The 10432-nt window shown below is 49.3% G+C and overlaps 1 protein-coding gene across 3 annotated transcripts in view; it reads left to right on the top strand.

The window, feature by feature from the left end:
- GAB2 (GRB2 associated binding protein 2) overlaps window positions 1-9261 on the top strand; it is a 75136-nt gene extending 65875 nt beyond the window's left edge. For 2 of the 3 annotated variants that reach the window (XM_027466772.3, XM_027466767.3), the window contains exons 8-10: window positions 1114-1216; window positions 2104-2229; window positions 3304-9261. In XM_027466772.3, the coding sequence (XP_027322573.1) occupies window positions 1114-1216; window positions 2104-2229; window positions 3304-3447 (373 nt within the window). In that variant the 3' untranslated portion in view covers window positions 3448-9261. The remainder of the gene's footprint in view (window positions 1-1113; window positions 1217-2103; window positions 2230-3303) is intronic. The other variant, XR_003499980.3, reaches the window with a different exon arrangement.
- Window positions 9262-10432: the final 1171 nt, after the last annotated feature.

Raw genomic sequence — 10432 nt, forward strand, 5'->3', positions numbered from 1 at the left:
CTGACACCACCCGCGGAGCTGTGGCTCCGACGCAGGACCTGTGGTCCGCCGCAACTCGTGACACGGCTGAGTGACCCCAAACCAAGCCACACTCGGGGCACGGTACCAATTTCACATCCAGTTTATCCCCCAAAACCCTGCTTCAGCCTAAAAACGCAGGGTTTGACCGAGTCGTGTTTGGATTGCCTTGAAAGCAAAGCCTAGCCTGGAGGAAGCCTGCAAAACGAAACCAAAGCACTTCACAGCGAAGTCTGCCGGCCAAAAATAACAGGATTCACACAGTTCCAGTCCTGCTGCTAATTCGCGGGCTGATGTTGTCCAATGAAAGGAAGAAGCCAGGCTTGGCTGTTATGACTCTTCTCATAAATTGGATTGTGTGGAGACTGACTGCAGGGCATGGGCTCTGCGTGCTGAAAACACTGCACCAGGAAAGGGCGAGCGGGCTTGGATTGACAAGATGTCCAAGCCCGGAGGAGCTAATGTTTTGTTTGTTTTTGTTTTTTTTTTTTCCCCTTATCAGCTAATCAGATGACCCTGCCTTTACTGCAAGGCAACGAATAGCTTTTTAAGACATGGGCTTTAATGCCAGACGCTGATTGCATTAGGTTATTCTCCGTAATTAGATCTGGCCAATTGAAAACAAGGCGACGCCTCAGAGATTTTGGTTTCCAGCAAAAAAAAATCCAGCTAGGGCCCTGCACAGTAAGCAAAGCCTCGAGCTGTGGCAGGGCTGGAGGTGAGAAGCCTGCTGTGGACCTCCACGGAGGCTGGCTCTGCATCCTCCCCAGTGAAATACTTCCTGTGAGATAAAAGTGTTTATGGGGCCAGATTTATGTAGCTGATAGCAGGAGAGTTTATAGCAAGCAATGTGTTATTAAAAAGGTCCTAGAAAGAAAAAAAAAAAAAAAAAAAAAAAAAAAAAAACAAGGAGACCAACTGAATGATTTGTTGACCCATGGAAAAGTCAGCCTCAATGCCACCAGCTTTTCTCCACCACCCACCACAAGCACGGTGATGTTTGGGGCATCAAGTGCTGCCCTTTCCCACCCCTTCCCATCCACGGATGAAGAGCCCCCGCAGCCGTCCCTAAATCCTTGCCCCTTGTCCTTACAGCCAGACCTTCAACGCCGGCTCGCTGCAGTACTGTCGCCCTGTCTCCTCCCAGAGCATCACCAGCACTGACTCAGGAGACAGCGAGGAGAACTACGTGGCCATGGTAAGGGCTAAGATATAGGTCCAAGATGCTGAGAAGCTAAGATATAGGGTCCCAACGGGGTGTATACATCCCCCAGTGCGGCAAACACATTCCTAGCTCGTGACATGGGAGCACCACAGGGATTCTGGTAGCACCAGGAGGGATGTGGTGTGCATCCCTTTGTTCAGCTAGGCACGAAACAGCGGCTTTTGTTCCTAAAATGGCACATCCTATTGGGGTTTTAACTCAATATGAGAGCAGAAACATCTATTACCCACTTTACAAGGAATTAAGAGGGGATAAAAACGCCCATGGGCTGTCAGGATAAATTTTCCTGATTTAAGTTGATTTTTTTTCTTTTTTTTTTTTTTTAAATCCTCCTAATAGCTGCTGACATCATGGCTGTGTGGAGGGCAGGGGCTATCGGCGCAGCAGCAGGGAGTGGCCCTGCTCGCAGGGAGGGGATTTTGTCTCTCTTTGCAAAGCTGCTGACTTGAAGCATATTTTGAAGGCTGTGTAAAGGAGAGGGGGCCAAGCAGATCCGTAGCGTGGCTGTGATTAGCAAAGATCCCAGCACTGGCCTGGCCTCACGAGGTGTGGCTCCCAGGAAATGCTGGAGCTTACGTCCGATGTCAGGCATGTGAATAAAAAGAGCACAGGCAGCAGAAAGGCTGATATACAAAATCTTGAGGATTAATTTGTATTTATCAGTCCCATACTCAACCCAGCAGTGCTGCACACGCTGGTCCCTGCGAGAAAGGTGAGAGCATCTCCAGGCTGGGACCTCTTTTGAAAGTGCCACTGAAGCTTTTCTTTGCCAGATGTGTGTTAATTCCTTCTTTTTTATTTTTTTTATCCTTCTTCCCATGTTAATGCTCATTATCTCTCCTGTCTCTTCCCTGCATTAGCAAAACCCCATTTCTGCTTCTCCTGTTCCTAGTGGCACCAACAGCCCAGCGCCTAAAAAGAGTTCTGGGAGTGTGGATTATCTGGCCCTGGACTTCCAGCCGAGCTCACCAGGGCCACACAGAAAGGTACTGGGGTTTTTCTAAACTTCTGGTTAACAGCAAGGCATTTTTTGAGGGTTTTTGTGTAGGGCAGGGTTAGTAACCTCAGAAGAGTGATGTTTTTTTTTCCTGCAGATCTGCTGTTGTATTTATTCTAGGTCAGGTTCGGTCTCTGTTTTGTCTGCAGCTTTGCTGGAGGTGTCACCAGAAGCACAGGTGTTGAGGGGTTCAGGGATACTGATGAGACCAGAAATCCTGCTAGATCTTGTAAATTTGGTGCCATAGGTATAAGCTGTCAGGAGGTCTCCCAAGAAGCAGCAGCAGAACTTTTTGCTCCTTCAGAGCAACAGGCCCTCCAAAACCAGAGAGGTGCTCACACATAAAGTGCTGGGGATCTGTCTCCTGCTGACATTTGGATGCTTCTACCAAATGTCAAGCGGAAATGTGGAAGCTTCCAAAGACCCAGATGTTGGTGACTTAAAGTGAATTACAGGAGAATAGAGCAAGGGAGGACCTCAGGAGAACCTTTGTGGGAGCCACCTCTGCATTGGCCTCAGCTTTCTCAACCACCACCTCATTTCCAGAGAAAGCATCCCACTGCTTAGCTCTTCGTATTATTTAAAAGTTGTCCCTTGATTCCTTCTTTCTGCCCAGCAGTATTTCTGTAGCTATTACCGATTTAAATAATAAACCACACGGGTTTCTGACCATCCAAACCATCACCTAGCTCCAGCTGCAGCAGCTGAAATACTTGTAAGAGGCAGAAGAGCTTCCAGAGCCCAAGAAAATATGGGGAAAAAAAAATCTCCTTTTAACTCAGCAGCTCTCCCCTGTTGTTTAAAGGGATTAAAATATTCTAGAGCGTGTGGAGCTGGGATTTTTTGGCTCATCTATAATTATTCTTGAGTTCTTTACAAGAAAACGAGCACAATGCAAAGCTGAATTTGCAATATCAGCCGGTAGGTAACACGTTTCCAACCAAACATTCAGGAGGTTAGAGGGAGGGTGATGAGCTATGGATTACGGGGGAAGGCCGGGGAGGATCTGGTGGCCTCTGGAGCTGACAGGTGGCCACGGGTGGCCGTGTCTCTCCCCCCGCAGCCCTCCACCTCATCGGTCGCCTCGGACGAGAAGGTTGACTACGTGCAAGTGGACAAGGAGAAGACGCAGGCGCTGCAGAGCACCATGCAGGAGTGGACTGACGTGCGGCAGTCCTCGGAGCCCACCAAGAGCACCAAGCAGTAGCACCCGGGGCGGGCAGCTCAGCGGGCAAATATCCTCGTGGTTTTCCCAGCTCTGTTTGGGCTGGATCCCTGAGACTGTTGTCTGCCGAGGGGAGGGGGTCTTCACGACTTTTTTTCTTTTAAGACAAAAAAGAAACTTAATTTCAGGGGAAGACTTGGCGGATACTGTTTGCCGATGGTAAAGAGCAACCACGTTCGGTGGCTAGGTTTGTGCTTTAGCTGCTGGATGCGCCATCCAGGATCTTCAACGTAGCAATACCAGGTTTCACCCTACACGTCTGTTGCTTACAGCTATTAAAGCCACCTTGTACGTGCTAACATCATCTCTCCCCGTCTTCTTCCATGCCGTACCCCCAAACCATGCCATACACGTCTGACAGCACCTCTCACAGGACCTCATTCCCGCATCTCCTCATGGTTACCCTCTTCTCTGCCTCCTCCCAAACCCCAAAACTGAGTAAGGACCCTTCCTGTCTGACTTTACTTTCATCATCCCATCTCTTGTAAATAATGACGTGTTCAAATCTTCTGACAGCTGTTCCCCTGGTGGGACAGCCCCTGTGTTTCTGGTTTTGGTTGTTAACCCTCAGGGGCTTGACGAGTGTCCAGACTGCCCCATTGAGCCCAGAACTTGCCCCACCATACCCGTATATATGCCAGCATGTGCTCACACGTGCATGCATGCATGAAACAGCCAGGTTAGTTGGGGTGTCTTCTGCTGTTGATGCTTTCCTGCATCTCTCAAAGTTTGGAGAGAGAGGCTTTGGAGAATTTAAGCCTATCTGAAGTCATTTGCCAGTGAATCTGGCCCTAAAAACCCAAATCTGCCTTTTGTGGCATTAAAAGAAGGCCACAGAGGAAGAGTCCTACATCCCTGGCCACCATGAGAAGCTCAGTGGTTGAGTACGAGGAGTGTAGAGAGGTTCTGTAGACCATGAATGTCCGGCCTGGCACGAGGATGAGTGGGAAGGAGGGAGAAGGAGGCTGTTGTGGGGACCAGGAGAAGGCAGGTGCTGTACCTTAGAGGTTGGATTGGGGTGAAGAAGGTCTGGTGAGGTGCATCTGAGAGAAAAAAGGAGTGGAGTAACTGAAACGTTGGTCGGTGGTGAGGCCTTGGGCTTGGGAAGAGGTTGGTGAGAAGAGCCAGGACAGGGTGTCTCAATGGGTGTTAGCTTTAATGTAGCATAAAAGTCAGTTGTTACTGGGCACAAAGGGCCGGACTTTGTATTTTTCCCCATCTTCAGTGATGTTTCTTCAACACAAATAGGACTTTTTGACCATTGTGGATGGGAATCTGCTGTAGTCCCACCTGCATCCTTGACACAACCAGGCTTTGGGATCGCTCCACGAGAAGCTGGAGTGGAGAAGGAAGAAGAAGGAAGAGGCAGCTCGCTGCAGAAATAAGAATTTGGGATCTCACTGAAACAGGAAGGCCTAACGGTCGGCATGGAGAGGCCTGGCTGCCAGACAGTGGGCACTGACACGGACACACAGGCCAACTGCGAGCTGGGAGCTGAACAAAGATCATTTCTGTTAGAAAGATCAAGTAGTGGTTTTTGTTAAAGAGCTTGAGTTCTTCCTTCCAGCTGAACCCTGCCCCACACAGGCTCTGCCTCCCACCACCACCACCAAGAAAAACAAACCTTTGCGTTGACTCTTGATGCTCAAGTGCTAGCACGTTTGCTTAATCTTGGCCTGAATTTGGAAGGGGCCAGAGATGGCCCACGCAGGTATGGGATCTGGGCCCTTAAGTGCTGAGTGCTGCCTTGAAAGTCTCCAATTTGCATCCCCAGTTTACGTTTTCTTCTCTTTTGCCATGAAATGGAAGGATATTAATGGAAAAAGCTCCAATAACCCATGTAAGACATTGCAGTGTTGGCCTTTTACAGGAATAATGGAGCAAATATCCTAATGCTTTTGGTAAAAATAATCATCATCTAGGGGGAAAAAAAATGACCCAAAGGGGAAAATTTAGCACAGACAGATGCTTTGTGAAGGCCGGGGAGTGTTACAGCCTGCAGGGGCCTTTGCCTCTCATTGAGGGCTTGCATGGTGAGATAATGAAATGAAGAGCAGGGAGCAGGGCTCTCTGTAGCCCCTTTCATCATCACATCTCAGGGGAGACGGAACATTGTTCTGGTCCAGAGCCTGCTGAAGTCACTGCAAAGACTCCCGTGAAGCTCGGTGAGCTCATCAAGAGGCCGTGGACAGATCCTGTGGTCTCGGCATCCCGTGAGGGAAAAGCCAAGCCCAAGGACCTGCTGGGTGTTGGCGTGGCTGGAAACGAGCTCTGCACCATCCCTGCTGAAAAGCAAACGTGATTCAAGCAGGAACTTGCTTTTCCTATGTCACCCTCTATCCTGCTGTACACAGAAGAAGATCAGGGGTCAAGAAGACAAGGGTCCCAAAAGCACCCTGAAAGCAGGGAGACAAGGGAGAGGCAGCAGCAACCCTCATTTCTGAGGACGCAGTGGCTTGAAAGCCAAAACGGATGGGTTTTGCATTTCCAATTTCCCAGAAACAAATATATTCCTCCTTTTTTTCTTTTTTTTTTTTTTTTTCCCCTGCTGAGCATCAAACAAACAGCCCCTCCATACCAAGCAGCAACTCGCCGACTCCATCCCTGCTGTATGGACGTGACTGTAGCAGCCCCTCCTGAAAGAAATCGATGGCTGCAGTGGAAATAGTCATTCCTGCCAGTTGCCGGGCTGATTAGAGCAGTCCCCGATGATTAATGTTTGTGCAGTATTTAGTCTTAAACTGTATCGAAAAGCAGCTGGTTTAATTACACGGCCTGCCAAGAACTTTGTCCTGAAGGCATTGAGTTTATCACATCCACTTTATACTCAGATGCTCAAGTATGACTGGCTCTTTTGTTAGGAGTAGGTATTTTAGGAAGCCGAGAGCACTGCTAATGATTCATTTTAATTGCAAGCAAAAGACCTGGCTCGAATCCTTATGTCAGAGCCTGCACTTCAGCTTTATGGGCTCATTTTAAGAGAAGGGCTGTGCTTTTGCGTGTGTGTGCTCATGGAGAAGGGTCGATTGCAGGACAAGCACTACAACCTCAGTAGTTCATTTTAGAAAGCATCAGGGCCGTGTCAGAAAGCTCCCCCCGAGCTTTAGAACTGCTAGGTTTGTGGGTTTAGAGGCAGAAACTTCCCAAAATACATGTACATATCCCATGTTGTGAGTCTGCACCTGCTGCTCGCAGCAACTCGTGCGACGTGCGAGTTGTCTTGGAACCAATTTGCTCTGAATTGGCATTTGAACATTCAGGGGAAAATAAATTGCTGGCTCTGAAAGGATACAGGGATGAGGTTTAGTCTCAAACAGGAGAAAGAAAATACGTGTGTGTGCAGATTGTGCTGGGGCAGACTGGCAGATGGGGCTGGGTTGCCTGGAGGATAACTGGGATGGGTTTGGAGCCTCACAGGCACCAACCAGGGTTGTCTATGGGCTGGGAGGAGAGAAGGCAGGTGTGTTTGCCAGAAAGGTTTGAGTCTTGGTCTTCCACACCTCCTTTGGCATGTCTGAAGTCAGATCTGCAGAGGGGGTTTGTGGAGGGAAGGGTTTTGCTCAGTGAAGGCCTCGTGCTGGTGGGAGGGCAGCACCCACTGCTCTCAGGCCTTACCCAGAGCACTTCATCCTTGAGGTGTGCAGGAGAAGCCCTACAGGGAGATACTGAGATGTCTCCGTCCTTGAAGGTATTTTAAGACCTGACTGGGTCAAGGCCTGAGCAAGTGGGTCATACCCTACTGCTGACCCTGTTTAGGGCAGGGAGTGGGACTAGAAACATCCCTTCCCCTTGAATTCCCCTAAGACCCTGCTGCTGCGTCTGAGTGAGGCCTCCTCCATGTGAGGGAAGGGGCCAAAGGCAGTGCCTGGATGTCTGTGGTATCCTAAAATCTTCTCTGGCCGTGACGTGAAAAGGCACAGCTCAACACCTAAGGTCATACACCCCGGTGAGGAGGCCAAATCCACACTGGGGCCACCCCTTGCACCTGCAGAGGGCTGGCTGGCCCGGGCCAAGTCATCCAGGACACGGACACACAGTCTGAGCCACCGGGGAACAGCCTGAACCTGTAAAGTTGTTAGGATAGACACTGACTGACCCAGGGCTCTCTGGAGCCCCACCTGAGCCCTGACACCCCAGGGTCCCACTCCCAGGAGCGTACCAGGAGGAGCTGGTTCCTTTTCTCCACCCATTGAGCACGGCTCATGGGCTGGGATTGCATTAATTTTCTTTGTAGTAGCTTTTTATGGTGCTATGTTCCGGGTTTGTGACGAGAACAGTGTTGGTGACACCCCAGTGTTGTAGCTGTTGCTGAGCAGCGCTCGCGCAGAGCCAAGGACCTTCAGCTCCTGGTGCTGCCCCACCAGCGAGGTACCTGGGGGTGCACCAGGAGCTGGGACACAGCCAGGAGCTGACCCAGGCTGGCCAAAGGGACGTCCCATGCCATACAAGCACCATGCTCAGCAATAAAACTCGTGGGGAAATTTGCCAGGGCTGCCATTGCTCAGGGACTGGCTGGGCCTTGGTCAGCTGGTGGTGAGCAAATGCATTGTGCATCGCTTGTTTTCCTTGGTTTTCTTTATTTTATTTTTTTCCTGGCACAGGCTGCCCAGAGAGGGGCTGGGGGCTCCTCCTTGGGGATCTCCAGCAGCCGCCTGGACGTGGGGCTGGGCCCCCTGCTCGGGGTGGCCCTGCTGGAGCAGGGCTGGCACCACAGGGACCCGTCACCACCAAGCACTTGGTGAGAGCCTTGGTGTCATGATTTCTCCACAGCCTGAAGCAGTCCAGCCCCTCAACAGCGTGTCCTTTGTGTCTCATCCTTGTAGCTGTGATTTTATCTCCTTCGTTTTGCAGCTCTGAGAGATGTGCTATCAACCAGGCTCCTGCCTCAGAGCTTGCTCTGAGAAGAGCTGATGTGTAGCGAGGTGTCACCCAGCCAACCCACAACCTACGTGGGAGAGCTTATCCCCAAACCCAGGGGGTAACAAACCATCCTTTTTAGTGTTGGCCTTTGGGTGACACCACACTTCATCTTCAGAGGGGCCAAGGGAGTGCGCCTGAACTCCCTGTATCCTGCTTTCTCTCCAGCCTGTAAAATGAAGATTTTTAGTGCTCGTTTCCCCACCTCACAGTGAGGTTTAAGTAGTTGACAACTACATTGTCACATTGTCCCTGAAAACACGTTTTATCTGAGAGCCCTTTGGACACGCGGAGCATCGTGGAGAGGGAAGGGAGCGGGACCCTGCAGAGCCCCCCGACAAATCCCATAGGGTTAGGACCAAACCTTTAGCTTAGCTACATCCCACTCAACCCAGCCCTTGGCAAAGTCCCCCCTGACTCTGGGCATCGTTGCGTGGGAAGGGACCCAGCCAAATTAGGGTAGTTTTCACCCTCCCTTTCTTAACCTGCTGCGAGGAAGGGTCGGAGCCCCGGCTTCGGAGCCGTCGCATCGGCAGCCGATTCGCAGGGATATTTTTGTGTGTTTCGAAGCCTATGACTGTTCTTAAAGAGGAGTATTTTATTTTTATTTTTTTTCTCCATTTGTAGAAGGAAGGACAAGAGTAATCTGTGGCAAACTGTACAGTACGTGTCTTCTTGTGGTGTCACTGTTTGAATGGTTATTAAGTTTTCAAATCACTGTGGACAGCTAATCACTTAAGTTATTAATTTATTCTTTGGGGTTTTGTTGTTTGTTTGTTTTTTTAAGTAATTTGAAACAATTATTTATCCTGTAAATCGGTCTCGAGTGAAACCTAGGTAATACTTTTTTTGCTGTTAATAAACATGGTACATGCCTGATGTGAAGGTGATCTCATTTTTAAGTACTGTATATGCAGCGGAAAAGCAACGGGAAAATAAAAGAATGAAACCAAAAATGGATCTCTCACTGCTGACTCCCTGCACGGATTCGGAGCTGGGAGGGAGAAAGGGGGAATTAATGGTTGGGTCACACTGAATTAAGCAGCACTATGAAGCTCTCAGAGTATTCTTCAGGTAATGTCATCAAGTATCTCCTACAGCTTCAGGTGTCCCCTCTCTGCCGTGACAGCCTCAAGGATGCACCTGGGGCTTTTCTTGATACCAGAACCCAAAACAGATGTTTTTGGGGCTGATAAACTGAATTTAATACTATGTCTATATCTGTTCTTGCGACGCACTTGGGTACATGCAGGGTGAGGGCAATCACCTTCCTTACCCGTCAGCAGCACAGGTCCCAGCTTAGGTCACCAAATCCCCCATAAAACCTAAGCACAAGAACAAATCTTTCGCACCTGGAGTTAAAAGCAAGCCACCTCCCTACAGCATTGACCCCCAGAACGCCCTTTTCTAGACCAGAGCAGCATCACAGCACATCTGAGATCCCAAATGTGGAGCTGAGAACCAGGCTGGAGGCTCTTATTGGGCAGAGGTGGATGTGAAACTCCAGCACATACGATATTAGTATGATATATACAAATATTCCTGCTATTAATAACACTAACAGCATAGTAGATATTATAATTGGTATAGCAGACATGGCAACATGCTATACTACTGTATTATAGTACATATATATGGTATAATAGTAATTATAACATGTTAATAGTAATCATGGTGTTAATAATTGATGGCCCACGCTGAGCACTGTGTGCACTTTGCCCCTCCTCATCTCAGCAAATTGTAGGGGGGAAAAAGGAAAAGAGAAAAAAAAAAAAAAAAGAGATACTCAAGGAAGGGCATTGCTATGAAATGACCTCTCCAGCTTCCCGTGTTGCGTTCATTAGTTAAATTAGGGTCTCATGGTCTCATCAAGGCAGAGACCATCTCCTGCTGAAGTGCCATCCAGCACTTGGCCCAGAGCTCAGGAAATGCCTCCAGGTGACACTCCAACACACAGCAGCAAGAGGAAGGTTTTGCAATGCTCCTCTCCCATCATCTTGTTGACCCCATCCACCCCATGAGCACTGCTGTAAGACACGAAGCTTCTCCA

This window comes from Anas platyrhynchos, chromosome 1, assembly GCF_047663525.1.
Source record: "Anas platyrhynchos isolate ZD024472 breed Pekin duck chromosome 1, IASCAAS_PekinDuck_T2T, whole genome shotgun sequence".
Taxonomy (NCBI): Eukaryota; Metazoa; Chordata; class Aves; order Anseriformes; family Anatidae; genus Anas; species Anas platyrhynchos.